The sequence below is a fragment of the Sciurus carolinensis genome, chromosome 1 (genome assembly GCF_902686445.1).
Source record: "Sciurus carolinensis chromosome 1, mSciCar1.2, whole genome shotgun sequence".
NCBI classification, from domain to species: Eukaryota; Metazoa; Chordata; class Mammalia; order Rodentia; family Sciuridae; genus Sciurus; species Sciurus carolinensis.
This window is the reverse complement of record NC_062213.1, coordinates 89,976,126-90,002,893: the sequence shown is the minus strand read 5'-3', so window position 1 is coordinate 90,002,893 and position 26,768 is coordinate 89,976,126. Positions and strand designations below refer to the sequence as shown.

The 26,768-nt window shown below is 50.4% G+C and overlaps 2 protein-coding genes across 4 annotated transcripts; one reads left to right on the top strand and one right to left on the bottom strand.

Moving 5' to 3' along the window:
- The first annotated feature begins 1,402 nt into the window (after positions 1-1,402).
- Positions 1,403-13,898, top strand: Kcnj9 (potassium inwardly rectifying channel subfamily J member 9). Of its 2 annotated transcripts, XM_047561477.1 has the most exons (4): positions 1,403-1,540; positions 2,602-2,700; positions 3,717-4,718; positions 7,249-13,898. In XM_047561477.1, the coding sequence occupies exons 3-4, from the start codon at positions 3,869-3,871 to the stop codon at positions 7,578-7,580; spliced, it is 1,182 nt and encodes a 393-aa protein (XP_047417433.1). In that variant the 5' UTR covers positions 1,403-1,540; positions 2,602-2,700; positions 3,717-3,868; the 3' UTR covers positions 7,581-13,898. The 2 variants fall into 2 exon arrangements, with proteins under 2 accessions (XP_047417433.1, XP_047417425.1); XM_047561469.1 differs by lacking the exon at positions 2,602-2,700 and having other exon boundaries at positions 1,407-1,540.
- Igsf8 (immunoglobulin superfamily member 8) lies at positions 10,827-17,752 on the bottom strand. Of its 2 annotated transcripts, none has more exons than XM_047561450.1 (7): positions 17,523-17,752; positions 14,196-14,573; positions 13,101-13,562; positions 12,327-12,734; positions 11,687-12,100; positions 11,265-11,395; positions 10,827-11,075 (listed from the first exon to the last, which is right to left on the bottom strand). In XM_047561450.1, the coding sequence occupies exons 1-6, from the start codon at positions 17,569-17,571 to the stop codon at positions 11,280-11,282; spliced, it is 1,827 nt and encodes a 608-aa protein (XP_047417406.1). In that variant the 5' UTR covers positions 17,572-17,752; the 3' UTR covers positions 10,827-11,075; positions 11,265-11,279. The 2 variants fall into 2 exon arrangements, with proteins under 2 accessions (XP_047417406.1, XP_047417414.1); XM_047561458.1 differs by having other exon boundaries at positions 14,271-14,573.
- Positions 17,753-26,768: the final 9,016 nt, after the last annotated feature.

The window sequence follows — 26,768 nt, the reverse complement described above, 5'->3', positions numbered from 1 at the left end:
AAACTATTTGGTATGATACTATAATGGTGAATACATGTCATTATACATTTGTCCAAACCCACAAAATGTACAACACTAAGGGTAAATCCTCATGTAACCTATGAACTTTGGGTGATTATGTTGCCTCAATGTAGATTCATCAGTTGTAACCAAAGTACCACTCTTGCAGGGGGTATTGATATTGGGGGAGATTATTCAGTACAGGGGCAGAGGACACATGAGAAATCTCTGTACCTTCCTCTAGATTTTTGCTGTGAATCTAAAAAAATAAAGTCTTAGAGCTGGGGGTGTAGGTCAGTGGTAAAGTGTTTGCCTAGCATGCATGAGGCCCTCAGTTTGATCCCCAATACCAACCACACACACTAAAAAAAGTCTTAGCAAAGTATGGTGGTGCATCCCTATAATCCCAGCTATTTGGGAGGCTGAGGCAGGAGTATCACAAGTTCAAGACCAGCCTCAGCAACTTCATGAGACCATGTCTCAAAATAAACTAAAAAAGGGTTGGGAATGTAATTCAGTGGTAGAGTGCCCTGGTTTTGATCCCCAGTACCACCAAAAAAGAAGAAGAAAAAATATTTTTAAAGACTGTACAATGAACAATTACTGTGGGTCCTAACCTAAACTTTTCTCTGTTGTATACCTGGGTTGTTTCTCAACTTTTTGATATTAACAAAATATATTTCAAAGCCCTTCTATTTCTATTGCCTGACTTGACCTGCACACTGTGTGAAATAGGGAGGTAGGGGTTGTTTGCTCATGCATACATTCTGGGATAGGTGAAACAACCGTGCCTCAGAGAAGTAAAGAGACTCCTATGGGTCACATCAGAAATCAGTGACAAGGATTAGACTCCTGACCCTGCCTCCCTTCCCTGCCTTGGGTAGATCCCTTTTCCCTCTAGCAACATCCTTCTGGATCAGAAGCCTCTCCAAAAATGGAGACTGTGATGATGACCTGACCTCAGGGCAGTACCTGTAACCAGAGGACCCCATTGGCAGCAGTGAGATGCCAGCTCCCAGAAGACCCTCTGAAATCCTAGGAAATCAAACATTTTATTCCCAAACACCTCAAAGCCCATAGTTTTCCAGAGCAAGGAGCTTCCTAGGAAAGGACCAGCATGTAAGCTTTTATTTCTCTCCCTCTCTCTCTCTCTCTCTCTCTCTCTCTCTCTCTCTCTCTCTCTCCTATGAGGGGGTGAGGAGGCAAGCTCTGAGTTGTCCAGGAGGAGGGACTTTGACTAAAAATAGCTATGGCGTGTAGATCAGCCCCTAGTGGTACCTAAGACCGGGGGAAGGAGGAGGATGCTTTGGAGCTGTCGCCAGACTGGTTGCCATGGAAACGAGAGAGGAGCAGGGGAGCCTGGGAAGTGGGGATGACACAGATAGCAAGTCCTAGTCGGAGCTGCCGCTACATTTAGGAGAAACAGCAGTGTCTGCGGCTCCCATTCTCCAAGGGGGCCCGTTTTGGGGGGGCAGTGTCAGGGGCATGGACGGCACCCCCCCAGGGTCTCTGCTGCTGGCTACTCTCTTCTCCACGAGCTGTGAGTTGAGTTGTGGGGGACTTGGGGTTTGGGCCCCTATTTCCAAGGCAAGTGGGGGTTTGGGAGGAACTGATTTCTGAGGGAGTTTTTACCAGATCTCCTTCCAAAAAAATGAGTCCCCTTGCTGCCCAGCACTCTCCAGGGGAAGGAAAAAGAGTCCAGGAAAATGTAGTGCTGAGATATTCCAGAAAGGGGTCATAGCATGCCCAGGAAGTAAGAAGGAATAGATTAGGAGGAACTAGAATTATTGGAGGGAAGATGCAAAAATCAAGTCCTTGATCTTGAGACAGAGGCAACAATTACACACCTTTCCTTCCCCATGACAGAAATGCAGTCCTCTCACTCAGGAAGACAGGCAATGAGACACAGTCAAAAGAAAGCTCACTAGAACCCTAGGACAATGGAGAACAAGAGAGTTTGGGGATCATCAGACATTGAGGTCCCTTTCCCAAGCCTGGGCATAGAGATAGAGGTCAGATTATTCAAAACCCTGAGAGAATGTTTGGAAGCCACTTGGGGTTAAAGCTAGGATGCATTCTACCCAACCAGTTTGCTGCATGACCTGGAGTCTGGGAGCCAGATCACTCCTAGGACATCCTGAGCTACAGGGAAGGAAAAAGAAGCCTGTTGTTGGGGGAGGGAAAAGGTCTTAACCTGCTATTGCCATGTTGCCCCTGGATCCTCCATGGAGTCAGTTGTCCCATGACTCCATGGAAAATAAATATGGGAGTGCCTCTAAGCTCCGAGTCATCTCTTTTTGATTTCTCCTTCTGCCCTCTACCTCAACACACACTCTCTCCAAAGGTCTGGGCACAGAGCATTTGGTTCCAGAGTTTAAAACTCTAGGGTTCTGGATTGCAGGTATATATCCAGGCAGTTTCTCCCTTGGACCTGGTCAAACATCCAGGTCATCTGTGATCCTTTTGCCACACTCCTGCTTCCCTCCTCCACCACTAGCCCAGGTTTCCTAGGAATTGGGAGTAGAGGACAGGAAAGAGGGAAGGTTGACCACTTCTAATTCCTTATTCTAGACTTTTCCTTTTGTGGTTCATACTGCTTAGGGGTCCCTGGGTGACTAAGAAAGGATTCTGGATCTCTGTCTCTCAGGGCAGATTGCAGCTCAGAGAGCTCCTCAGAGGAAGAATTTGAAGCAAAATCAGGTGGGCTTCACTTGGAATGTAGGCTTTGGGGCATATGGCAGGTGGGAGTGGGGTTGGCATTAAGATAGTGAATGGGAAGTAGGAGGCTGTGGGGGGAAAACTAGAGCATGCAGGGAAATAGATGAAGGTGCTCAGGACTTCCCTTGGTCTGATTTCCTCTCTGATGAAGAATAGTATGCTGAGGGGCATAACTCTTGATGTGCCCTGTGGATCTCATATCCTCTAGCTCATCCCCCACTTTCAGACTGTCTCCTTTGGGGAGAACCCAGGGAAAGTGGAGCTGACACTAGAGCAGCAATGGTCACAGGCTTCTAGGATTTCCAGTGGGAATATTTAATCCTTGAGCACTGGAAATTGATAACTTACTTGCCATAGCTTATGTTTCTTTCTCTTTGGTACATTTGTTGTGGGAGGGGGTGGGGGATGTAGGAAGGAGTGGGAAGACTGAGGTCCAGGGAGGGAAGAATGGGAAAGGCTTTCTGTGCATCATTCTTGGGGGGAACTTTATAAGAACCTTCAGGTTGAATCATAGAGAAGTCATTGGGGGGTTACACTGACCATAGCTGGGCAAGGGTGGCAGAAGTCTTTAGGTCAAGAAGAACTCCACTCAGTAGAGGCTGATTAACTGCCCGTCCCCAAGGAGCCCACTCTGATGATTTCAGAAACTCCCTCACAGCTTGAACGTTTTGTCTAGGAACTTCCCCGTGAGGTGCTGCACACCCCAGCTAGAGGTGTTGACACAAGGTTTAGGTACTGGAATGCCTGTATTTCCTGAAAAATCGTCATTGAACTTGCATAGTATATCCAGTTCATGTGCATTTCCCATTTAATCATCACAACTTTTTGAGCTTGGGGGCGGATAGTGTTGTGTGCATTATTCCCATTCTACTGATAGGAAAATCGAGGCGGAGAAACACAAAGGGAGTTGCTCAGGGCTACTCCACTTGGTGCTGGCAGGGAGGTCTCGAGTTTCCCAATCCTGGGAAGGTCCATTAACTCGGTAAACCTTTATTAAGCCCCTCCAGGACCCCCAACGCCACCGAGGCTCCAAGCACGGGGCCGCGCAGGGTGGCCCACAGGGTCCCCATTGGTCTCCAGGCGTGCTTTGCACTGGCACTGACAACAACGTCCGCAGCCCATCCCTGGTCGCCTGTCGCCCGGCGCCGTCATGGCGCAAGAAAATGCGGCCTTCTCACCAGGGCCGGAGGAGCCGCCGCGGCGTCGCGGCCGCCAGCGCTATGTGGAGAAGGATGGTCGGTGCAATGTACAGCAGGGCAACGTACGCGAGACGTACCGCTACCTGACCGACCTGTTCACTACGCTCGTGGACCTGCAGTGGCGCCTCAGCCTGCTCTTCTTCGTGCTCGCCTACGCGCTCACCTGGCTGTTCTTCGGCGCCATCTGGTGGCTGATCGCCTATGGCCGCGGCGACCTGGAACACCTGGAGGACACAGCGTGGACGCCGTGCGTCAATAACCTCAATGGTTTCGTGGCTGCCTTCCTCTTCTCCATTGAGACCGAAACCACCATTGGCTACGGGCACCGTGTCATCACCGACCAATGCCCCGAGGGCATCGTGCTGCTACTGCTGCAGGCCATCCTAGGCTCCATGGTGAACGCCTTCATGGTAGGCTGCATGTTCGTCAAGATCTCGCAACCCAACAAGCGCGCCGCCACACTCGTCTTTTCCTCTCATGCCGTGGTGTCACTGCGCGATGGGCGCCTCTGTCTCATGTTCCGCGTTGGCGACCTGCGCTCCTCGCACATTGTGGAGGCATCCATCCGCGCCAAGCTCATCCGCTCGCGCCAGACGCTGGAGGGCGAGTTCATCCCGCTGCACCAGACTGATCTCAGTGTGGGCTTCGATACTGGCGATGATCGCCTCTTCCTGGTCTCCCCTCTTGTCATCAGCCATGAGATCGACGCCGCCAGCCCCTTCTGGGAGGCGTCGCGACGCGCTCTAGAGAGGGACGACTTCGAGATCGTGGTCATCCTAGAGGGCATGGTGGAAGCAACGGGTGCGGGCGGTCTCGAGGAAGGGAGGGGCATTGCTGGGAGGAGGAGAGGAGGGCCAGGGAAGTTGCAGAAGGATGGACCAAAAGATGATGAGGTCAGATACTGGGGTGATAGTGCAACCTGGCTCAGAGGTGGAAGCTAGAAGAGGTATGAACAGAGTGAGGGGCCTGGGGAACAGGCCTGGAGCTTTGTGACACATGAAATAGGAAGAATAATAATCTGTAACACTCGTAATGCTTACTCTGTGTAATGCACCATTCCACGGCCCTTTTTGTGGTACTGGGGATGGAACCCAGGGCCTAACTCATGCCAGGCAAGCACTCTAGCACCAGCGACATCCTCAGTCTTCAAATCTCTTTATACCTCTGAGTTCATTTAATTCTAGCAAGAACCCTCTGAAGATAACTTGTTGCGTTCATTTTTCAGAGATGAGATAGCCCCAAAAAGTTTAAGTAAATGTTCCACCATCATAAGCCAAAAAGTACCTGTGCCTGGATTGGTCACAGGAGGTCTGGCTTCAGTGCCTAGTGATCCCTACTTGAAATAAAAGTTTAGGTTCAGGGTTTTTCAGACCAAGAGGTCTGGGTCCCTGGAATTGGGTGGTAAAGGTTTTCCCTAACCTGAGTTATTTCTGGGTGAGGACCTTTAAGAAAGGTTTCACTTCTGTCTCATTTATCCCATCCATTCATCAAGATTCTCAACTTTTACTGACAAGGGAAATAGATTATTGTATCATTTCTAGCCCCCAGAAAGAACTGGAAATTCACCTGTGATGTCAGTATCTCCAGCTTGGGCCTACACAGTAATGTGTTTGGGAGCAGGTATGAAAAAAACAATGTAGGAGCAGAAAATGTCCTTAGGACTTAAGATCTAGAAGTTGGATGAGGATAAGGAAAATGCAGATGATGAATAAAGGTCCATTAGGGGGCGCTGCAGCTCCTGCTACTGAGGTCAGAGCTGTTGCTCCCTGCTAGCATCTTATGACAAGCTGGTGCCTTCAGACCCCTTCCCTGGCCCCTTCAAACTGAGCCTATGCTTCACCTCCCTAACCCCACCCCTATACCAACCTCCCCCCAAGCTCAATGTTCTCATTCCACCTTTACTCAGATTGGGCTCACTCTAGCTCTCTCCCTTCCCATTCACCCTATTCCCCTTCCTCTACCTCTCCAGCTGTCACTCCTTTTTTGCCAGTATCTCAGGCAGCACCCTGGAAACCTCCTGTTCTGCCCTCTTTTCCCTTTGTACCTCAGCCCCTGCCTCTCTTCCTATCAGCCCCTCTTTCTGCAGTGACTTTTGTGCCTTTTCTCCTCCCTGAAGAGATTCTTCTTATTCTAGCCTTCCCCAAAATGTCACAGGGCCAGACTTTCAATGTTAGAACCAGTCTCTGGTTAGCTAATAGTCACTTTTCTGTTTCCCCCTTGTTTTAGAGATGAATTGGGGAGAGACCCTGGTGTAGGAGGAGACTGACTGGCCCTGGGGTTGCAAGTAACCCAACAGGGAAGACAGAACACAGGCCCCCAGCAAGGAGGACTAGGGAGGGTGAGGTATAGATGATAGCAATGGAGGCTTGTCTGATTTTTCTAGAGAGATAAAGCTGGAAAGGATGGTAATATTTTAGGATTTGAAATGCTTTTGAAAAACAAGAATAATGAGCCAAAACCCAACTAGATGACATTTTAAAGGAATAAATATAAAATTCTACATTTAGACTTTTAAAAAAATCACTTATGTAAGCACAGCATGGAGCTCTAGTGAAAAAAAGAACTGGGGGTTTTAGTTGGCCGCAGGCTTGATGTCGTAGCAATGTGATGCAGCTTCCAGAAACGTTTATGTAATGTAATCACAGGCCCTATTAGCTAAAACATCCTGGCCAGAAGCAAGAGATGGTGAGCCCTCTTTTATGCATGAATTAGGCCACAACTGGAGAATTTATCACACTCAAAGGGACACTTAAAGAGTCCTCTTTGGCCATTCTGGTTTGCAATCAAGAAAGTAAAATTCAGGTCAGGTCAGGGATGTTTAATCTGAAGAAAACAAGGGAACCTGAATCCTGTTTTTATATACTCAAAGGTGTGTCATGTAGGAAGAGAATGAAACCAAGGGGTAGAAATCCCAGGAGACAGGTTTTAGCTTATATAAAGAAAAACAACCCAACTATTAGAGCCATCACACAAAGGAATGGGCTTCATTTGAGATGGTAAGCCATCAGTCCTGGGAAGTAACCAAGTACAAGGTAGATGCCCATTGTTGGGAATGTTCCAGTAGGGAACCCTATGTAGAGTGAGAAATTGGAATAGACAATCCTTAAGGTAGTTTCAAGGTTAAGGAAGGGGAAATGTGAACTAGGAAAGGGAGACAAGTGGATAGGGAAGAACAGGAATGGAAATGGGGAAGAAAACAGGCTGCACCAAAGTGAGGTGGGGCCTTGGGGATGGATGGCAGGGAGGGTGCTGGGAATGGAACTGTGGGATAAGAGACAGGAAAGGGAAGCCTGGGGCTGGGATCCCCCTGATACATGCTCCTTTTTTCCAGGTATGACATGCCAAGCTCGCAGCTCCTACCTGGTGGATGAGGTGCTATGGGGCCACCGCTTCACATCAGTTTTGACCCTGGAGGATGGCTTCTACGAGGTGGACTATGCCAGCTTCCACCAGACTTTTGAAGTGCCCACACCCTCATGTAGTGCCCGAGAGTTGGCAGAGGCTGCAGCCCGCCTTGACGCCCATCTCTACTGGTCCATCCCCAGCCGGCTGGATGAGAAGGTGGAGGAGGAGGGGGCAGGGGAAGGGGCAGGTGGGGAAGCTGGGGCTGACAAGGAGCAGAATGGCTGCCTGCCACCCCCAGAGAGTGAGTCCAAGGTGTGACCTGTTTCCTCCAAATCCCTGTGGCAGACCGGAGGCCAGACACAGGTACATGGGGAGCTGGATGTTGGAGGTAGAAGAGGAGCCAGGTGACATCCCAGGGATTGTGCTAAAGTTGGAGAGGTCCTGGAGAACCTTGAGTCTAGAATACAATAGGGAAGGAAGGAGCCCTGATTTCAGGAGAATGGAAGGTGGGGATGGGCAAACATACTGTCTGTCTGTGTTTGACCTTCACATCTGTTCATGGGTAGATGAATGGGCAGAAGGATGGTCTTATGGGGGTTAGATGGGAGATGGTGACAAAACGACAACTAGTGAACAGGTAAATAGACCAATAGTTGGTACCATTTACCTGGAGAGTTGGTGCACTCAGGGCTGTAGCTACCCATAGCACACCATTGTGCAAATTCTAAAAAGGTATCCTTTTCCTCCAGACACATGCATTCCCAAACCAGGATGCTTAGCTTGGGGAACAGTGTGAGATGGAGTGCAGTCCCCACTCACCTCCTTGGCATCCTCTCTGTGTGTGACACACCTATCACAGCTGAATACAGTAGCCCAAACTGAACCAGAGGAGAGAAAGCTAGACAGATATAGGCACAGATGAGGACCACTCCCTCAGCTCCACCCTTCCACTATGACAGACTCAGGAGGAGGATAAGTAGCCATAAGGGAGCTCAGCCAGTTTCAACGACCTTGATACTCAGGATGTAGGGCAACAGGCAGTGGGGACAGATGCTGGAGCTGGGGCTCTGGAGCAGGGCCTGGGAAGAGGGGACCCACAGATGGTTATTTTGTGACAACAGAGCAAAATTTTGCAGGTACCATCACAGAGGTAGGATGGGACAGCTTCAGAAGCAGAAGCGCCAGGGAAGCAATCTAGAAAGTGGTATCATAGGGAGAGATGGTGGTTCCTGGAGAAGCAGAGTCTGTCCTTGAGGCAGAGTTAGGTGGATTGTCCAAATCACTGATTGAATGTCAGATGAGGCAGACCTTCAAAAATCTTGTTCCTATCACCAGAACATAGGGCACATGGAAAGAACACAAATACACCGGTGGCAACTGAAAAAGGTACTGTTCACTTTGAGAACCTGGGCCATCTCTTAGAGCAGGGAGTGGGAGGGTCTTATTGATCAGAAAGATATGAAATGAGTCAGGCAGAGAGAATGATGAAAGGCAGAAGTTGTAAAACTTTGCTGTGCATCAGAATCACCTGGCGAACTTGTTAAAATGCAGATTGCTGGGCCCTGCTCCCAGATTTCTGACTCGATAGGTCTGAGGTGGAAACCAAAAATGTGTGGGTCTAACGAGTTCTGAAGTCATGCTGACACTGCTGGACCAGGAACCACAATTTGAGGGTCAAATAAGGTGGGGAGTAGCTGAAGAGAAACTAAGGATCCTGGGGGAGCAGAGAAATGTGAAGGGTAGAGTTTTGTATGTGGGAAAGAGACCCAAGCCCAGGCTAAAGAGTTTAATTTTGGGATCAGGAATTCAGTGGAAACTGGTCAATGACAAACAGAGGTGGTATATGGGAAGACAAATGGGCAAGAAAGATAGGACAAAGCACTTAGAAGGCCTTTTGGACTCCTGGAGAGGTAATGGGGAACTGAAGCAGGAAGGGCTTCAGAGGCAAAAGGATCAAATCCCTTGTAGGATTGAAAAGGCAGAAATCAATATGGGAGAAAACGAGTCCAAACATCTGGGTGTTTACCACCTACTGTCAGCACCCCTGGGACAGGGATCTCTGGAGATGCACAATCTTATGCCACCCTCCAACCTGTCCTGATTTCATCCCAATCATCTCAAGATGGCAAGAGGAGAGCAATGACAAGTTGAAAAAAGGCAGAAGGTTGGTTGAGAGGACCTGAGGCTGGCTGCCTGGAGAAAAGTGTAGCCCAGGCGAGTATGGCCTTATGGGACCAGCGAGGACCTTCATCTTTCAGCCAACTACTCCCCACTCCTGTCCTTGAATAAAAGTCTGAGCCCATGGGGGAAGGCAGGCACCCCAGTCTGCTCTGTTCCAGGCTGGGAAGCCAGGATCCTAGGGGCACTGTACCCTTCTAAAGGCAAGAAAGAAGACCCAAGCCCCATCCCTTCCCTTCAGTCTAGGCATGGGCATCTGCCTCAGGTCCCAGGGCCACCTGGGTCACCCTCAGTCAAAGACAAGGGCCTAGAATGCTGATGACAGCTATTCCCCCAAGAATAGACATCGCGGTAGGGGATGGGGAGCAATCTGGGTTTCATGCAGTGGAACAGGTGAAGTTTAGACAGGAGCGGGGGCTGCTTGGTGTGTACACACGCACACACACAGCACTGAAACCACTGTAACTAAACTGAAAGAGAAACAGACTAAAACAGATCCCTCCTTCCCCTGGAAATCACCGAGATGCAGTCACACCTGTCCTCACCACGGTCACCACTCAGGACACCACTGTACAGTGCAAAGAGTCAGGAGACCTGGGTTTTAGTGCTGACACTGTCACTAACTCCCTCTATGACTTGTTCACATCCCAGGGAAGTGATGCTCAAGTTTCATCACTTCTCTGGGCCTCAGTTTCCTCATCTGTAAAAATGACACTTAGCAAACCAGTTATGCTCAATAAATGTTAAATAATTGAATTAAAAGAGGTAGACTGGATGCCACTACAGGGGCAAAACAGGCCAGAATTTTGGGATCAGAGGATCCTTAAGCAAAGGGTGAGACTAGGCTGGGTGTGGAAGCCAGCAGGGTGGGTGTGTAGGTATAGAAGCTCTGTGGACACAGTCATTTCAGGCCCTCCCCTGACTGCTGTTGTCCCTGTTCTAGGGAGCCTATTCTGCTGCTGTCAGGAGGCAAAATTAAGGTCAGGAGGAAAAAGACTGAGTTCCCAGGGCCTGGAGGGAGAAGTCAGGTTCAAAACTAGCTCGACTAGGAAAATGAGGACAAGAGAGGGCGGTGGCCAAGTCTGGGAAGCTCAGAAAGGGCACTGACCCTGGAAGCCCCTGCCTTATAATGTGGGAGAAGGTTTACCTCCCCAAATAGGAGCCCCATTAGGAGTTGGCTCAGCACTGACAATTGAGGCAGCAGATGGGACCCAGGTGTTCCCTCCTGGGGTGGGTGGCAAGGCCCATGGAGACCAGATGGTGTTTATGGTGGGAAGAGAGGCCTGGTTTGTCCAGAACAGGTTATCAACCCCCAACAACCTCCCTGCTACACACCCCAGCCTTTCACAGCCTCATGGCAGGGGAAGACACAGCCAGGCCTGGATTTTATAAAACAAATTTATTCACATTTTAGAAAAACTAGTTCAAGGACATGGAATGACCTTCCTAAAAGACCAAGAACAGAGGGCCAAAGGGAGGAGCTAGGGTGGGAAGGCATGGGGAATGGGGCCATGTCTCCCACTTTGCATGGGTGTAGGTCAAATAAATTAAAGGAAGGGTGGCCAGAGGGAGAGGTATCCAGGAAACCAGAGGAGGAGTTGGAGCTGGATGGAAGACAGCTGACACCTGCAAGAACTGGAGAAAGAACGCAGAGTGAACTAAGGACAGAGCCCTAAGTGCAACTCCCTTTTGGTCTTCACCCCACTAACAGTATCCCACAGAACCAAGCTGGGTGCTCCTCCTCCAGGTGGAGCCCAGGAGGAGGCAACTCCGCACAGCATGGGGAAGCCTGAAGAAGGCAAGGCCAAGGCTCCTTCCCCTCACCTGTGGAGCAAGGGATCACCGTTTTCGAAGCCTCTTCATGAAGCAGCAGGTGATGGTGGCAAGAATGGTGGCGCCGGTGACTAGGGCCACTCCTGTACCCACCAGAAGGGGCACAAATAGGGTGTCCAGAGCTGGGTGAGAGAGGATGGCTCTGTTCAGGGGGAGTACCATCGTTCCCCACCCACTGTCACTCTCCCCTTCAGGTTCTCTGGACCCACCCACTACACACACAGAAGGCCCTCCCTGCTCACTGCCTGCCTCTCTCTGCCATGGCACAGATGGGCACAGAGGGGATCTTCATGTGAAGTGATTCAGAGGAGAGAAGATGGCAGCAGGAGGTTGGGAAGTTGGAAAGGAAGAACAAGGATAGGGGCTGGGAGGGAGGCAGAGATAAAGCAGGTGGAGGGAGGGGAGTTACTCACCATGCGTGTAGGGGTAGACTGTGACAGGTCCCGAGCGGGCACTGCCTGCCTGGTACCAGCTGTAGTCAGCATGCTGCACCCAGGCACTGGGGGCACAGTGGTACACACCTTCATCCTCAGGACCCAAGCTGTGCAATCTCAGTCGATGGCTTCGGGGACCCACCAGCTCCACGCTGACAGGGCCTCCACCGGGTCGGACCCCCAGCTCTGCCACACCATCCTGGCCCACACCGCCTACCAGCTGGGCAGGGCCAGAGCTCAGCTCTCCTTCCTCCAGTCGTTCCACCCACCAGCTGGCAGCCAGACGCAGGCCTGGGGGACCACCACGCACAGAGATGTTGCACAACAGGGACGCAGTCTCCCCACGGTATACCGTCCCCCCTGCTAGCCATGCCACAGCCTCCAGTGCTACACCTGCAGAATGAAGGACATGGGATCAGAGGGTGAAGGGTCAGAATTCATGGGGTCAGGGCTGTTGTCAAAGCAAGTATCCAGAAAACTCAGGTTATTCCCACAATCATGATGGAAGAGTGAAACTGAAGAATGGTAGCAGCTAATGAATGGGGATTAGGGCGCATAGAAATGGAAGGAAAGGGTCCTAGAAGCCCCAAACCCTGCTGAGGGCACAACCCCATCTCACCTTCCTCCCGTACATGCACAGGGAGAGGCCGGGAGCGGGCACTGGCTGCTTCACGAAGCCGGGTCCCAGACCCCCGAACATAGGCTTTGGCAAGGCAGCGATAGGTACCCGCGTCACCAGGCCTGGCAGCCTCTAGCCGTAGACGGTAGGTTCTAGATGCCACCTTCTCCATGGCAATGTGCCGGCCCTCATAACCAGGGCCCAAGCTGCCCACGCCTTCTGTGTCCAGCTGGGCTACCAGGCGGCCAGGCCCAGGTGCCCCTGCAGGTGCCATCTCCCAGCCCACAGAGTATGCAGCATGACGGCCTGGCGGGGGCAGTGCCCCTGACACATTGCACAGCAGTTCCAAGGGTTCCCCTGGGCCAATCCGACGTTCACCAGGCCCCACTGTCACTGCCAACTGGCTGGCTGAAATGTGAGGAAGAAGGGTGTCATGGGGGAGGGGGGATTCCCCACCTATAATTCCTTCCTTGACAGCAACAATTTGCAGGCCTCCTGTCTGCCCTTCACTTGGTGTGACCATCCTGCCCAGAGGCCTGAATCTTATGTACCCTTCACCCATGGCCTTCCTATCTCCATACCCAAGTTGTGAGTAAAGAAAATCTGTCACGGGTACAGAGAAAAACAGTGCCAACAGAGGTGCTCACCCTATGCAAGATGAAGAACTCATCTATGCCAGATGAGTCCCTGGCATTGTCCCAGGCAATGATCATCTAGTAACCCCCATACCCACTGAGATACGCCCCCTCCCATGGCAGGACATGTGGCACTCACACAGTGTCTGCACATCCACATGGGCCAGGACAGCCCTCTTCTCTGCAATCTGTGCCCAGCTGCCATCGGGATCCTGAATCCACTCAGCAGCGGTACAGTGATAGGTGCCTGCATCACCTGCCTGGGCACCCCCGACCACCATGCGGTACCGATCAGTCCCTTCCTTGCCAAGCCGCAGTTCCCCGGCAGCCAGCCGTTCAGCATAGGGAGCTCCAGCCTCCACAGCCAAGTTAGATCGGAGTCCCACCACTTCCTGCAGAGTGGCTCGACCCACTGGAGCCTCAGGCACAGCTCGCCCAAAGGACACAGCCAGGTGTGTGTGCTTCTCTGTGTTTGTCCTTGCCAGACATCCCAGGGCCAGCTCCTGCCCCTCATGCACTGTCAGACGTGGTGGTGAGGTTGGGGCCTGACGGCCTCGAGGCCCTGGAGGGGCAGCAGAAACCTGCAGCATATCTGGAAGAACTGGAGAGAACAGTTGGAATAAAGGACAGCTGGGAGCTGGCAGCCCTTGTTGCTATTTCATGTACAATCCATCCCCTGAACTGCCTGAGTTCCAAAGGGCAAAGATTGCATGTTATATTATTTCTTTTATAACTCAGTGGTGCCAAGCAGTGCTGGACACACTAAGGCGCTCAATAAATACTTGCTGAATTTCACAGAATCAGTCCATTGCCTCTCCCTCTTATGTTGGATACTGGTACCTGTTTGAAATACTCAGAAAAGTAGCCCTGTCTTCCTTAGAAGACAAACTTAAGAGCATAAGAATATCACATGGCATAATTCCTACCCACTTGTACTTTTCCCTCCCCAGATCTGGGTCCAAGACTCTCCAGGAATAGAGTCTATTCAATCCATCAGACTTCCCCATCCTATCCAAGAATGGAGAAGGTACTAGATAATGGAAGGACACTTCCTCTTCTTCCAGGAAGTAGCCTGATAGAAGAAAAGCAATGGACTATAAAAAAGAGATCTAGGTTTGGTCCCACAACAGCCAATGACTCTTTGGGTGATTCTGAGGTAATACTTTGGTTCTCAAGTTCATCAAATGCAAAACCCAAGGGTGGATATGGAACATCCCATCCCAGAGCCCAGTACCTCTCAGCTCAACTTTGCCACTGTAGCTGCCCAGGTAGCGGGCGTCTGTGGAGGGAGTGTAACACTCATAAATACCAGCATCCTGGGCCTGTAGGCGGGCAATCTTGAGTACCACGGCATCACCCTGTAGACGCTGCACCTGCACTTCACCAGCTGCCACACGGGGCCCAAACACAGCATAGGAGAATCGTGTATCCCTTGTACTGATGATGCCTAGTGCAGCTTCTGGGGCCTCAGGCCTGTACAGGAACCACTCAAAGTCCTGCTGGTCAGGGCCCTCGTAGCCACTCACATTGCAGGAGATGGAGACAGCTGTGCCAGTCACTCGGTACAGGGGCCCCTTGGGGACCAGGACCTCCCGGGCACAGCACATGACTCCTGTAGGGAAAGGCAGAGGAGTAGGAGGTGTCTAGGTCCCCATTCCATGTCCAACACCACCAGCACCATTCTTTGACCCCTGCCTGTGAAAGGAAAGGAAACCTATAGAAAGTTGGTACACAGTGGGCCTCTTGTGAAGAACAGGGAAGGGTTGCTGGGTTGTAGGGCACCTGAGTCTCATAAAAGTGACATGGACCCAGGTTTGTCTCAGAACTCAAAAGCATCCCATTTCTGGCTGGCCAGAAACAGAGCACCTATAAGCATGATTCCTGATTTTACCTGTCTCACTTCCAGCTAGCCTCACCTCCCCTACCCCATTCCCCACTTCCATTACATTTTTAGGACTTGATCAGGGGAGCCTCTGGTTAAGGAATTCTGAGACCTCCTTTGCTAGAGGGGATTCAGTAAAATCTTGCTCAGAAGGGCTGACTGGTTCAGCTATGTCACCTAGGCCAGACAATGGAGCCAGTGGCCCTCTCTGGACAGGGTACAGACTCAGTCAGTTCTCACTACACAATGCCCTCCCCACTCCAGCTGTGCCATGAGCTCACTATTTCTCCCACCCCACAGGGCTGCCAAGGCAGCTGGGACTTCTGGAGCAAGAACCAGGCTCTGCCCTGGCCTGGGGCAGAAGATTCCCTCCCCCAGTGCCTGCCAATCTTCTGGCGAGCCCAACTGATATACATGCACCTCCCCTCCCTAACAAAGCCTTCATTTGCATAATATGCCACATTTACATACAGCTCCCTTTCTGTGGAAGGCCCTAAGCACTGGCAACCCTTTTTTTCTCCTCTACACCAGACTCCATCCCTGCCCCAGGAGACAGTCTTGACAGCCTCAGAACACTCAACTGCTTCCTTCTCTCCCTCCATCCTTCCACAGCTCCTATCTGATGATAAGATCACAGAACCCCAGGATGTAAGGAAAGCTGTGTTGGTCCCCTCCCACTAGCTTACAGATGAGAAAAGTAAGGCAGGAGAAATACAATGTTTTGCTGTCACTGAAAGTCCTCTGCAGAGGGACAAAACCAGGGAGGAAGAAGGGGACACTCCAAGCGGAGGCCTAAGGGAACCTCACCAACCACAGTCATTTCCAGGCTTCCCAGGGGTATTCCACAGCCTTTTCTGCTGGGACAGGAGGAAAATACCCAGACTCCACCCTCCATCTCTAAGGCCCTTTCTTCTCCCTCAGGCTGAGTCACGGGGAGAACTCATGGTCAGTAGTTAGTTAGGCCACAAGCTAGCAGGAGGTAGCTTTCAGCCCCAACCTCATCCCCAGACATTTGATCTGGAACCAGTCCCTTCCTCTTCCAGGCCTTGGTTCCTGCACTAAAAGAGAACTGAGAACTTCTACTTCTAACAGTGAGCTACCTCTGACAGCTGAGGGTGTGACTCAGGAGGACCCAGCTCCAGGCACATTTCATAATCAGGATGATGGCAAGGTAGTCAAGCTGACACCTTCCAGGTTGCTTTGGGGCAGATTGCTCAGGAAGTCCCCTCCCACCTTCCCGGCTCCACAGCTATTGATGCTTGGAGATCCCCATGGGAAAGTCACCCCCACAACCTTAGGAAATCAGTTGCTGCCCAGTTCCCTCTTCCAGCCAGACCCTCTCTGCTGCACTAGCCAGGAAAGCAGAGTCCTGCTTTGGGGTCAGATCTGGGTTCAAATCTAGACCCTAACACTCACTAGATGTGCTCTCTAGGGTAGGTTACTTCATTCTCCTCAGCTGCAGATGAATGTCAGCGTCACATGCAGTGGGTACTCAGATCCCAACAGACTCCTATCTCTGTGCACCAACCCTGGGCTCCTCCCTGCTCCATGATGCTCACTAGGGAAAAGGAGCAAGCACTAGGCAACCAAGTCCCACTGCTCCTTCCTCTTTGTACATCAAACTGCCTCACCCCCATCCCCCCATCCCCACCCAGGGCCCCAAGGAGAGGTCTCATTCTGGTCTCATGGGGCCCAGGGACCTGCAACAGGGGAAGACTTTGCTTGTCACCACTGTGTGGTTCAGATCTAAAAACAGAAGGCAGCTAGGGCACCATAGGCCTCTGCCTTGACTACAGAAGCTCTGGAGTCTCTGCCCATCTACCTTGCAGCACTCTTATTTCAAGGGCTTCAGTCTCCAAAACATCTGTACAGGTAGTTTAACTATTTCCACGCCCCACTCTTCCCAAGACCACCTCCTACAGGGAACCCTCCAGTTCAGGTCATTGTCACTACCCCAGTGCATCCATGCAAGGTTGGCTTCATACACTCCACCATGAACACCCACACCACAGACAGGGTGCTTGGAGATGCCAGGATCAGTCTCTCAGAGCCTGGAGTCTCCTGAGACAGGGAAACTGGGACTAAGGGGGTCTCACAACAGGCCAAGTGCTGTATGCCAGAGGGAAGGAAGGGCAAAGAGGGACTCAACTCAGGGTGGAGATGGAGGTAAGGGAGGGAGCTTCAAATGAAGTGTATGGGGAGCAATTAGGGGAGACTTACTTCAAAGATGTGGGTAGAACCAGCCCCTAGGCATCCAGCCAACTCTGGGGCAATTACGAAGACCGGCGGGCACTGCCCACGCAGGGCAGGCACCCAAGGCCAGGCCTGGAGCTGAGTGTGAGACAGAACTGAATCCACATTTAGACACAGCTCTGCCCATAGAGAAGTAAAGAAGGGTCTGCCTTCGGAGACCTGGTGGTGCCTTGGTGGCACCTCGGTGGGTCTTCACTGTGCCCTAGCTCCGAAACTACAGCTGGGGAGCCCCTTTTTCGTGTGACTGCTTCGGCGGGCTGCCGCAAAGAGAAGCTAGGCGCCGAGCCCCGGGAGACTGGAGACACACCTGACAGAGAAGTGGGGGTTGCGAAGAGCTCCAAAATGCTGGGAAGGCGGGCCCGGTTGGACGCCGGGTGGCCGGCACCTGCCCTGCGGTGCTCAGAACGGGACGGGGATCCAGCTTACCCAGCAGCAGCAGCAGCAGCAGCGTTGGCTTGGGGCCGGGGGCGCCCATCCTGCGCGGCCGGCTTTAGGGAGGTTCCGGGGGGCTGCTTGGGCTCTGGAAGGCTGGGGGCACGGGGGGCGCATGCCCAGGTGGGGGGCAGGAAGCGGAACAGCGAGGCGTGGGTGCGCGGAGCCGAGCGAAGCAGAGGCGCCAAGTCCCCTCCCTCCCCCCGGCCTCCCACCGTTTTCCCTCCAGCCCTCGGGAGCTCGGGAGACCATTCCCGCCCCGCCCCAACCCAGGCCCCGCCCACACCCTGGCCAGGCGGCGGCCCCGCCAATCTCCAGCTCTAGCCCCGCCCTAACAGGGCCCCGCCCACACCCCGGCCCTACCGCGGCCCCGCAGTTCTCCAGCCCTGGCTCGGTCCCCGCCCCAAGATCGGCCCGCCTCAATACCCAGCCCCGGCTTGACTCCGACCCTAGTGGTGGCTCCGCCCCAGGCCCCGGGCAGGCTGAGCTGACCACACCTCGTCTCCGCTAATCTCCACCCACGCCCGCACTGAGCTCGCCCTGCCGAGCACTTGTGGGCCTTACCCGGCGAGTCGGGTGCACGCATTCAGAATCCAGTTATGTTCTCTGAGCCGCTAGTCATCGCTGCAAACCCTGCTGATTTAAGTGGCGGCAGGAGGGACAAGGAACTCAGAGCGCGAAGGGTTTGGGTCGAAGAGTGCTTTAGGACCCGGAAGGTCATGGAACACCTGTTTACCAATCCCTTGGAAGAAACAAGGGAAAATATGTTGGGCGAGTGAACCATGGGTGATCCTGGACCAGTTGCTTTACCTCCTTCAACCACAACATGAGCGGAATTGTTGACATTCACTCAAAGGGTTACAGTGGTACATAAGCTGTTTGGCACAGGACAACTAACACGAAATGGGGGGGGGGTGTCGAATTAATATTTAAACTGCTTTCTAAGAAGTTTAGTTTAGACCTAAAACTTAGGGGGTTTAGGTGAAGAAGTTTCTGTATTAAGAGAGAAGAGATGGACATAGCTCTCTGTTTAGAAGGGTGGGACCTGCCCTGGATGTAGGAGAATGGTAGAGACATTTGTCTTTCCCTGGACTCTGGAGAAGGTAGAGAGTGAGGAGGGTCAGGAAGGGTGAGGCAGGTCTGCAAAGCCAAAGCTGTCAAACTGGCCATCAGTGGAATGTGACCCCAAAGCTCTTCCAACACCCTTTATCCTCCACCCCACTACCTGCTTCTTATCCCCCTCCACCCTCCCACTCACACAGCATCCTTTATAGATGAGAAAACAGGTCCAGAGGGAGGAAGTGACACAAGTCAAGCTACGCCTGTCTTGACTTTCTATTCCCAGGACATGGCATATTGCCCCCTTCAGAGGAGTATTCATGCACTTGCCAGTGGATGCCACATCCAGCAACCCTAGAAAACCCAGAGAAACTGAGAAGAATGTTTTTGACTCTGAATAGAAATCAGTGGTTGAGTCTGACCTCCCAGCACTGTCCAGACTGCCCTGGAACAGGGCAACAGGGTGCCTGCTCCTGCCCACTTTGACTATCTCTAGCCTGGTTTCTTCAGATCCATTTCTCTAAATCATCCACAGTCCCTGTTGAGCTGTGTGAACATGAAAGACCCAGGGAGGCTTTTGGAGGAAAACCCTTCTCTCCCTTTACTTAGAAATTGAGTGGATTTAATGCCTTTCTGATTCTTATGGTTTGACAGATGTTAAGAGCACCATTATCATCATAATAGATTTATGGAATGCTTACACAATAAGGGTAGTACTCAAAAGGGTATTATTTCTAGCCTTTACAGTATGTTTTACAAGAAGATGTCTTTTAACCAATGAGGAACCTGAGGCTCAGAGGGTTAAAATGTCTTGCCCTAGGCCACACAGCTTTTAATTAATCAAGGCTGACTTAAACCCAGAACTGCCTGTCCCAAAATCATTCTGCACTGTACTGTCTCTCCTTCCAAGCCTTTCCATTCTGTACAATCATTCATACACCAAATACTGATTGGGCCAGGCCTTGTGCTAAGCAAGATAGTGCTGTGGTAAACAAGATCAAGGCCATCTTGATTCCCTTCCTTCAGGAAAATTAGCCATTGTGTTGCAGGGGACATACTGTAAACAAGTAATAAACAAACCTCATTATGGGCATTATGAGGGAGTTCTTCAGGGAGCTGAGAGATCAACCCTCATCCTATGGCTTGGGGCTGGGAAGGAACTGGGAGTAGGTAGGGGTTGAGGACGCATTGTTGTCTCCAGAGGGCTTAGGGCCGAGAGCTGCTTCCTCACACGCCTCCCGCAAATGTGAGTTTCAGAGGTAGCCAGCAGGGGGAGCTCAAAGCCCAGGACTGACTCACCCTCTCAGCGGCTTATGTAACTGGGAAAGCTGGGGGAGGAGAGGAAATGGCAGGCACGAGGCACATCACACACACAGACGCAAGTACCCACAGTAATGGAGAAGGCCTTTACGCAGAAAGGTGTTGCACATATACCCAACGGAGCAATGCACAAACACACGCAAGCACACACTATAGAAGAGGAATATATCATGTAAACGAGGGCATCACTGTGCCCATCCATTTCAGGCACAAGAAAACACAGGCTCACCTAGGCTGATGTGCTAGGACAGGGTGAGTGAAGGAAGGAGAAAAGGAACCTCTCATTGAGCCTCAAGGCCAGACTAGACATGGATGAGGAAGGAGCCTGGTGGAGTAGTGACCACGGGGACCTTGGCTGGGATGTGTTGTCACTATACCATCACCAGCTTCCTATCCACCCACTCCCATGTACTACCAGATGTGAGCAAATGTCAAACACTAGTCTTGTGTTACGTACTCATTTAATTCATTTCGCCTCCAAATTACATGGTACAAAGGTTGTCATGAGTATCATAAAGACCATTAAGACCCATGTTCTGCCCTAAAACAGTTTATAATCTGGCTGAGATGCCACACACTGCAGTCACAACAGAGGAGTCATGGCCCTGGAAGAGGAGCACAAAGACTGAACTGTTAAAATATCCTGGCCTGTGCCAGGTGCGTAACGTGATCTCATTTAATCCTCAACAGAACCCTGCGAGGTTAGTGCTTTTATTATCTCCATGGGAAAACTGAGGCATACAGAAGCTAAGGAACTTGTCCAAAGTTAATGGATAAGATACTGTCCAAACTCAGATTTGAACCTCAGATTTTCCAACTCCTGTCACATTTTGTGTGTGTGTGTGTGTGTGTGTGTGTGTGTGGTGCTGGGATTGAACCCAGGGCCTTGTGCATGCAAGGCAGCACTCTACCAACTGAGCTATAACCCCAGCCCACATTATTTCTTAAAGGCAAACGTCACAAGAGACAAAGTTAAACCTGAGTCCAGCATTCATAAATACACACTATGGACCTAGATATTACTGTGGATACAAAATGACAAACACGACAGCCACTAAGACACATGGAAATGATGCAGATACACTAGTAATACTCATCTCTCTCCCTCAAATGAGTGCAAACCCAGCTTCTTGGGGAGCTAAGGATCACAAACAGGAATGTCCTGTTTGTGTGTGTTTATAATTCCTTGACCCCTATTGCACTGAGAAACTGGATTTTCCCACCCTCCCAAAGGGAAAATTCTCACTGCTGAATTGCTGGAAGCTCAAACAAAGGGTCAGAGGTAAAGCAAAGACTTACACTCACCTGGACAACAAACCAGGACCAGCCCAGAGTCCTACTGAAACAGAGGTGCACAGGGCAAATGTGCCTACCCAAACATACTCATGGAACCACAAACCTTCTCCCCCAACCTCATCCCCACCCATATGCACATCTACACTCTGCCTTCTCCTTCCTTCCTCCCAGAACCAGGGTCTGTACCCTCATGGTGGACTCTGTGTGTGTGTGTGTGTGTGTGAGTGTGTGTTCCCTAAACACTCCCCTTACCCTGGCTGAGCCCACACTCCTGCCCAAGTTCTCAAGACCTGTGCCAAATGGGTGGCACAGTTGTTCAAGAATAGGGGAGCCACAATGCCACTGGGGCCTTGGCACAACCTAGCCCTGACCCCTGAGGAGGCCCTGCCATTTCTACAACCAGGACTAGTGCCAGCTGCCACCTACTCTGGAATACCACATGCATGGATCCCTCTGAGCTGGAATCCCCTCAAGCCTCCCTCCCCTGACAAGTTCTTTGTTTCCCTAGTCTCATAGGGTGGGTGCCTGGGCTCTACCCCAGATGCTTCCCCATGATTGTCCTCTGTTCCCAGCCAGCTAAAAGGGAACTGCTGGAGCAGACATGTGCCTAGAGGGAGCAAGGGACTGAGGCAAAGTCCCTCTGTGTGATATCACTTCTTCCCCAACCTGAGCAGCTTGGTGGGGGTTGGGCAAGTTGAGGGTAGCAGATGGCAACAGTTTGGTTAGACAAAAGTCTATGGAGTGAGTGTTGTAGATGAGCCTCAGGGGGGCAGAGGTAGTTAGCACCAGGTGACTGCCTCTTGAGTCACTGAGGTTGAGCAAGAGGCAAATTTGGAGCATGGGCCATTTATAGGTTTGTCTACACCCAGCTCTGAGTGAGAAAGAAGGAAGTGATAATAACTAATACTTACTGAAAGCCAGCTTTGTGTTGGACATTGTGGTTCATATCCTGCACACATTTACTCATTTAGTCTTCACAACAAACCCAGGTGATTATCTCTAATTTACAGACGGGAAACAGAGGCACAGAGAAGTTACATAATTTACCTTAAGTTCTCACAGCTAGCAAATGGTAGCAACCAGGCAGGTACAGTGGCACACATCTGAAATCCCAGCAACTCAGGAGGCAGAGGCAGGAAGATCGCAAGTTCAAGAACAGCCTTGGCAATTTAGTGAGACCGTGTCTCAAAATAAAAAATAAAAGGGGCTAGGGATGTAGTTCAATGGTAGAGCACCCCTGGGTTTAATCCTGGGTATCCACCCCCAAAAAAGGTAGCACCTAGATGCAAATACAAACTGACTCTCAAATTTGAGTTTTCTGAACATTTTCCCTCCTGCTTTCTTAACCTGCACACATTTATCTCTATGTTCACATATGCGCGCGAGCGCGCACAAACACACACACACACACACACACTTCTGATGCCTATGCAATATTTTGAAATAACTTTTTCTACTAATATAGCTCCAATTTCTAGAATATAGTGAGTGTTCAATAACTGTTTTGTTGACTGAATGAATCAATGAACAGGGTCAGAGACCCAAGACGTGAGAAAACAATGAGAGCTGGGTTGTGTGGTAGATATGAGGGAAAGAGGACTAGGAGAGATTTCATGCACCAAGCCCTCTGCCTTGAGTAATAAAGACTCGCTTCTAACAGAGATCCTTCAAAACTCACCAGGTGGGGCAAGAGCAATGGAACCCAGCTTCACAGGATGTTGTGAGGTGGAGGTTCTCCACTCTCCTCTCCAATGAGAACAGAAGGTAATGGGGTGTGAGGAGAGCTCTGGGAACAGGGGGTACATGGTCACCCAGACTTTACAACTAAGTTCAGTTCCTCCTGCGTTTTCTCCTCTCCCTGCCCCAGGGCTGCAGGCTCTTTCCTGGCCTCCCTATAGCCTGTCCTTACTTCCTCCCCTTGTCCACCTGGACCCTGCAGGAACACAGCACCCCTGGGCTATTTTGGCTGAAGAGTAGACAATTCCCTTTTTGCCTGGTCCAACTGAAACAAGTGTGGAATTTTTCCAAAACCTATTAGAAAAGTAAATGGAAAACAAAGCCAGAAATAAAGATTGCAAAAACAAAGAAACAGATGGGACAGTGGGGGTAAATGCGGGCCTCGGGAGTGAGTGTGATCCCAGAGTCCTGATGCTAAGTGACTGGCCCCTCCCCGCCCCTACCCTGCAACAGCACCCTGTGCTTGACCCTTTTATGGCGGTTCCCACTCTGTGTTGTAATTAAGACTTGTTTCTATCTGCCTCTCCATCTTGGCTGTGAGTTTCTCAAGGCCACTGTTAACTCTCTTTTGTTCTGCCCCCATGCCTAGCACAGTAGCCTGGCAAGGACTAGAAGCTCAACAGACATTTACAGAGTGACTGACTGAGCCAGTGAGTGAGCAATGAGTGGGTGACGTGAAAGGGAATCTGGCCATCTTCACTGGCCACTTCTACCCACAGCTGAAAGTTTCTCCTTTCTTCTCTTTCAGAACCTAAACTCTTCATCCCTCAAGAAATAACCCAGGTCAGCTTCCTAGGCAGCCTAGGAAGGGCTGGGCTCTGTCCTCTAGGGAGGGAAGGTGCCGGAGATCAGATCCAGCTGAAAAAGAAATTGCAGTACAAAGGCCAGGACATTGGAAATCAAGGGCAGAAAATAATGGCTAACGTTCATCAAACATTGCAATTCTCAACACAACTCTATGAGTTAGAGCTAGAAGCTCAGAGAAGCTAAAAAAATAAATAAATAAAAACCGCCTGACCTTAGATTTCTTTTGTAGGCATTCTAACTCCACAGCACAAGCTCTTAGCCATGTGATAAAGCTACATCTTGCGTAATTCAAATCACCTTATGAAGAAAGAGCTAGTGGAGGTGGTGGGTAACAAGGGTGTGGAGGTCCCCAGCTTCAAGGTCAAGGTAATAGGGAATCCAGGATAGCAGGACTGACCTCTCAAGGTGGGCTCTGAGGTGCTGCAATTTGACAAGGAGGATCCCAGTCCCAAACTAAATATTCCTGGGGAAAGGGGACTAGACAGAACAAACTTGAAAATCAGGGATTAAGGCATGTTACCAATCAGGAATTCAGGTGCAGAAAACAATGCCTCTTTATACCCAATTACATCTTTAAAAAATCTGTGGAACTGAGACTTCAGAACCAGGTGGCAAAGCATTGGACAGACCTGGATTTACCAGCTCTGTATCCTGGATCCCACAACTGGTTTTCTCTAGCCTTAGTTTCACCTAAGTTTTCATCATCTCTAAAATGAGAATTATAATACTGAGCTCATCTTTTTCTGAGGATTGCTGTTAAGATAAATGATGAAAAAAGCTGGGGCACAGGGGTAGAGTGGAATCAGTGACCAGGAGAGGAGACCCTTCTAAATGAGTCTTTCCATTTCCTGCAATCCTCTAAGAAGAGGGTAACCTGTACCCCGCCAGCTTCCCCACCACACCTGCCTCAACTCTTCACAATATGACTTTTAAACTTGACCCACCATGGAAATATTTTTTTCAAAGGTCACACCAGCGACCTCTGAGTTGACAAAAAAAAAAAAAAAAAAAAAAAAAAAGACCAATTTTCATTTCTGTTTGGCCCCTGAAATCTGAAACGGTTAGGTTTTTTTTGTCTCTTAAAACATTTTTCTCTCTCAGCTATCAGGCCCCTTGGCTTCATCTAGTTTTCCCATCTCTCTGCATCTCCATATTCCAGACCTTCTTTTCTACCCTAGGTGTTGCCCAGGGTTTTCCTCAAGACCTTTGACCTATTGTCCTCTAGCTCCTCTACCTTAGCAATCTCCTGTTGAGTCCTCTGTCGTGGTGGCTTCCATGGCCAGTGCTCTCTCCCAAGCTCCAGTCTCCATTTCCATTACTCACTGGTCACTTTCTCTAACTGCCAGTACTACCTCAAACTTAACAACCCAAACCAGAACTTGTGACTTCTCTCCTAAATGACCTTTTCTCTTCCCTACCTTGTTTGAGTTAACTTTGCATCCACACCTCTCCCATTCCCAACTCTTTCCTCCTTTATCCAATCAGCTACCAAATCCTAAAATTCTGTCCCCTTGAAGATTCTTCCCATTCATCCCTGTCTCCTCTCTGTTGTTGCCCCGTCTTGCTTTCCAGATCTTTACCATCAATAGCCCACCCCCATCTCTCCCTTTTAGCTCCCCACACCCATGTACACACACTCATGTACACACACACACACACACACACACACACACACACACACCCTGCAATCAAATGAGCCTTGCCTTCCTGGGCCACAGTTTGAATGAGATTTCGCCCCTGCTGAGAAACTTTAAATGGTTCCATATTGTTTATAGAGATGTTTCTCAAACTTGCTTGGTGGTAAAAATATAGACTCCCACTCCCCACCTCCACTCTCATGAATCAGAATCTCTAAGAGACATGCCTGCTGTTTTATATTTTTAACAAGCATCCAGGTGACTCTTATCATCAGAGTCTTTTAGGAAACACAAGCATTTAAATGACAGTTGGGTGTTCAAGGCCCATGATATGGTTCCAATTTTCACTTCCAGTATCTCCACGTTTCTCCCTTAGGCTCTGGGCACCGTAGCCCTCTGCCTGTGCTCATGCTGTTCCCTCTCCTTTTTCTCTCAGAGCCAGATCCTACTAATCTGTCAAGGCCTAACTATAATGCCACCTCCTCCCTGAAGACTTTCCTGAATCTTCCAACTGAGAACCATCTTTCCCTTCTCAAAGCTGCCATCTTCCTCTAGATTTAAAAACGGTGTCAGCCAGCACCTGGCAGTGCCTTGGCTCACAGGTACTTGGGGTTGGCACTTTTCCCTCCACTCTGTCTTCTGGTACACCCTTCCTTGTCATCTCTGAAGTCAGGAATTTTTGCCCATGAGCTCCTGAGGACAAGGACCCAGAGTGGATCCTTCTCTTCACAGCATGAAGGTTAAACATTCAGGCTCTGGAATCAAACTGACTATGTTTGAATCCCAGTCTCCCTTACTTGGCTTAACTACTTAGAATCTGTGTGTCTCCGTTTCCCCATCTGTTTTTATGAGGAACAAATTAAACAATGCATACATGCTGTCTCCCTACCTTCTGGAGGTTGGGAAATCTAAGACCAAGGTGCCAGCAAATCCCATATCTAGTGAGGGATCACTTCCTGGTTTGCAGATGGCCATCTTCTTACCATCACATGGCAAGAGGGTAGAAAGGGAGCAAGCTGTCTCTCTTCTTCTAAGAGCTTAATCCCATCATAGGGGCTCCACCCTCATCATCTAATTACCTCTCAAAGGCCCCACCTCCTAATACTCTTACATTAGAGGTTAAGGTTTTTCAACATGTGACTGGGGATGTGGGGGACAAGCATGTAGTGTCCTGGTTAACTAAACATTAGCTGTGATGAGCTAGAGATCTTGGGGGCAACTTGGCTCAGTGACTCTCAACCCTGCCTACCCATCTGGGAGCCCTTGAAAAAGGACCTGGGCCCTACCTCAGACAAATCAAAACAGGATCCCTAGGGGTGAGATCCAGGCATGGGGCATTAACATGCTGCTATAGCAGGTGAGAATTCTTAGTTAATCCAACTAC

Excerpts from the sequence above, each read along its gene's own strand:
- Igsf8 (XM_047561450.1), bottom strand. The coding sequence starts at position 17,571 with ATGGGCGCCCCCGGCCCCAAGCCAACGCTGCTGCTGCTGCTGCTGCTG. Across the intron at positions 14,574-17,522 it reads GCTGCTGCTGCTGCTGCTGG|GAGTCATGTGCTGTGCCCGG; the intron begins GTAAGCTGGATC and ends CTTTCCCTACAG. Across the intron at positions 11,396-11,686 it reads AGTCTACCCCTACACGCATG|CTCTGGACACCCTATTTGTG; the intron begins GTGAGTAACTCC and ends TCTCTCACCCAG.
- Kcnj9 (XM_047561477.1), top strand. The coding sequence starts at position 3,869 with ATGGCGCAAGAAAATGCGGCCTTCTCACCAGGGCCGGAGGAGCCGCCG. Across the intron at positions 4,719-7,248 it reads GGGCATGGTGGAAGCAACGG|GTATGACATGCCAAGCTCGC; the intron begins GTGCGGGCGGTC and ends CCTTTTTTCCAG.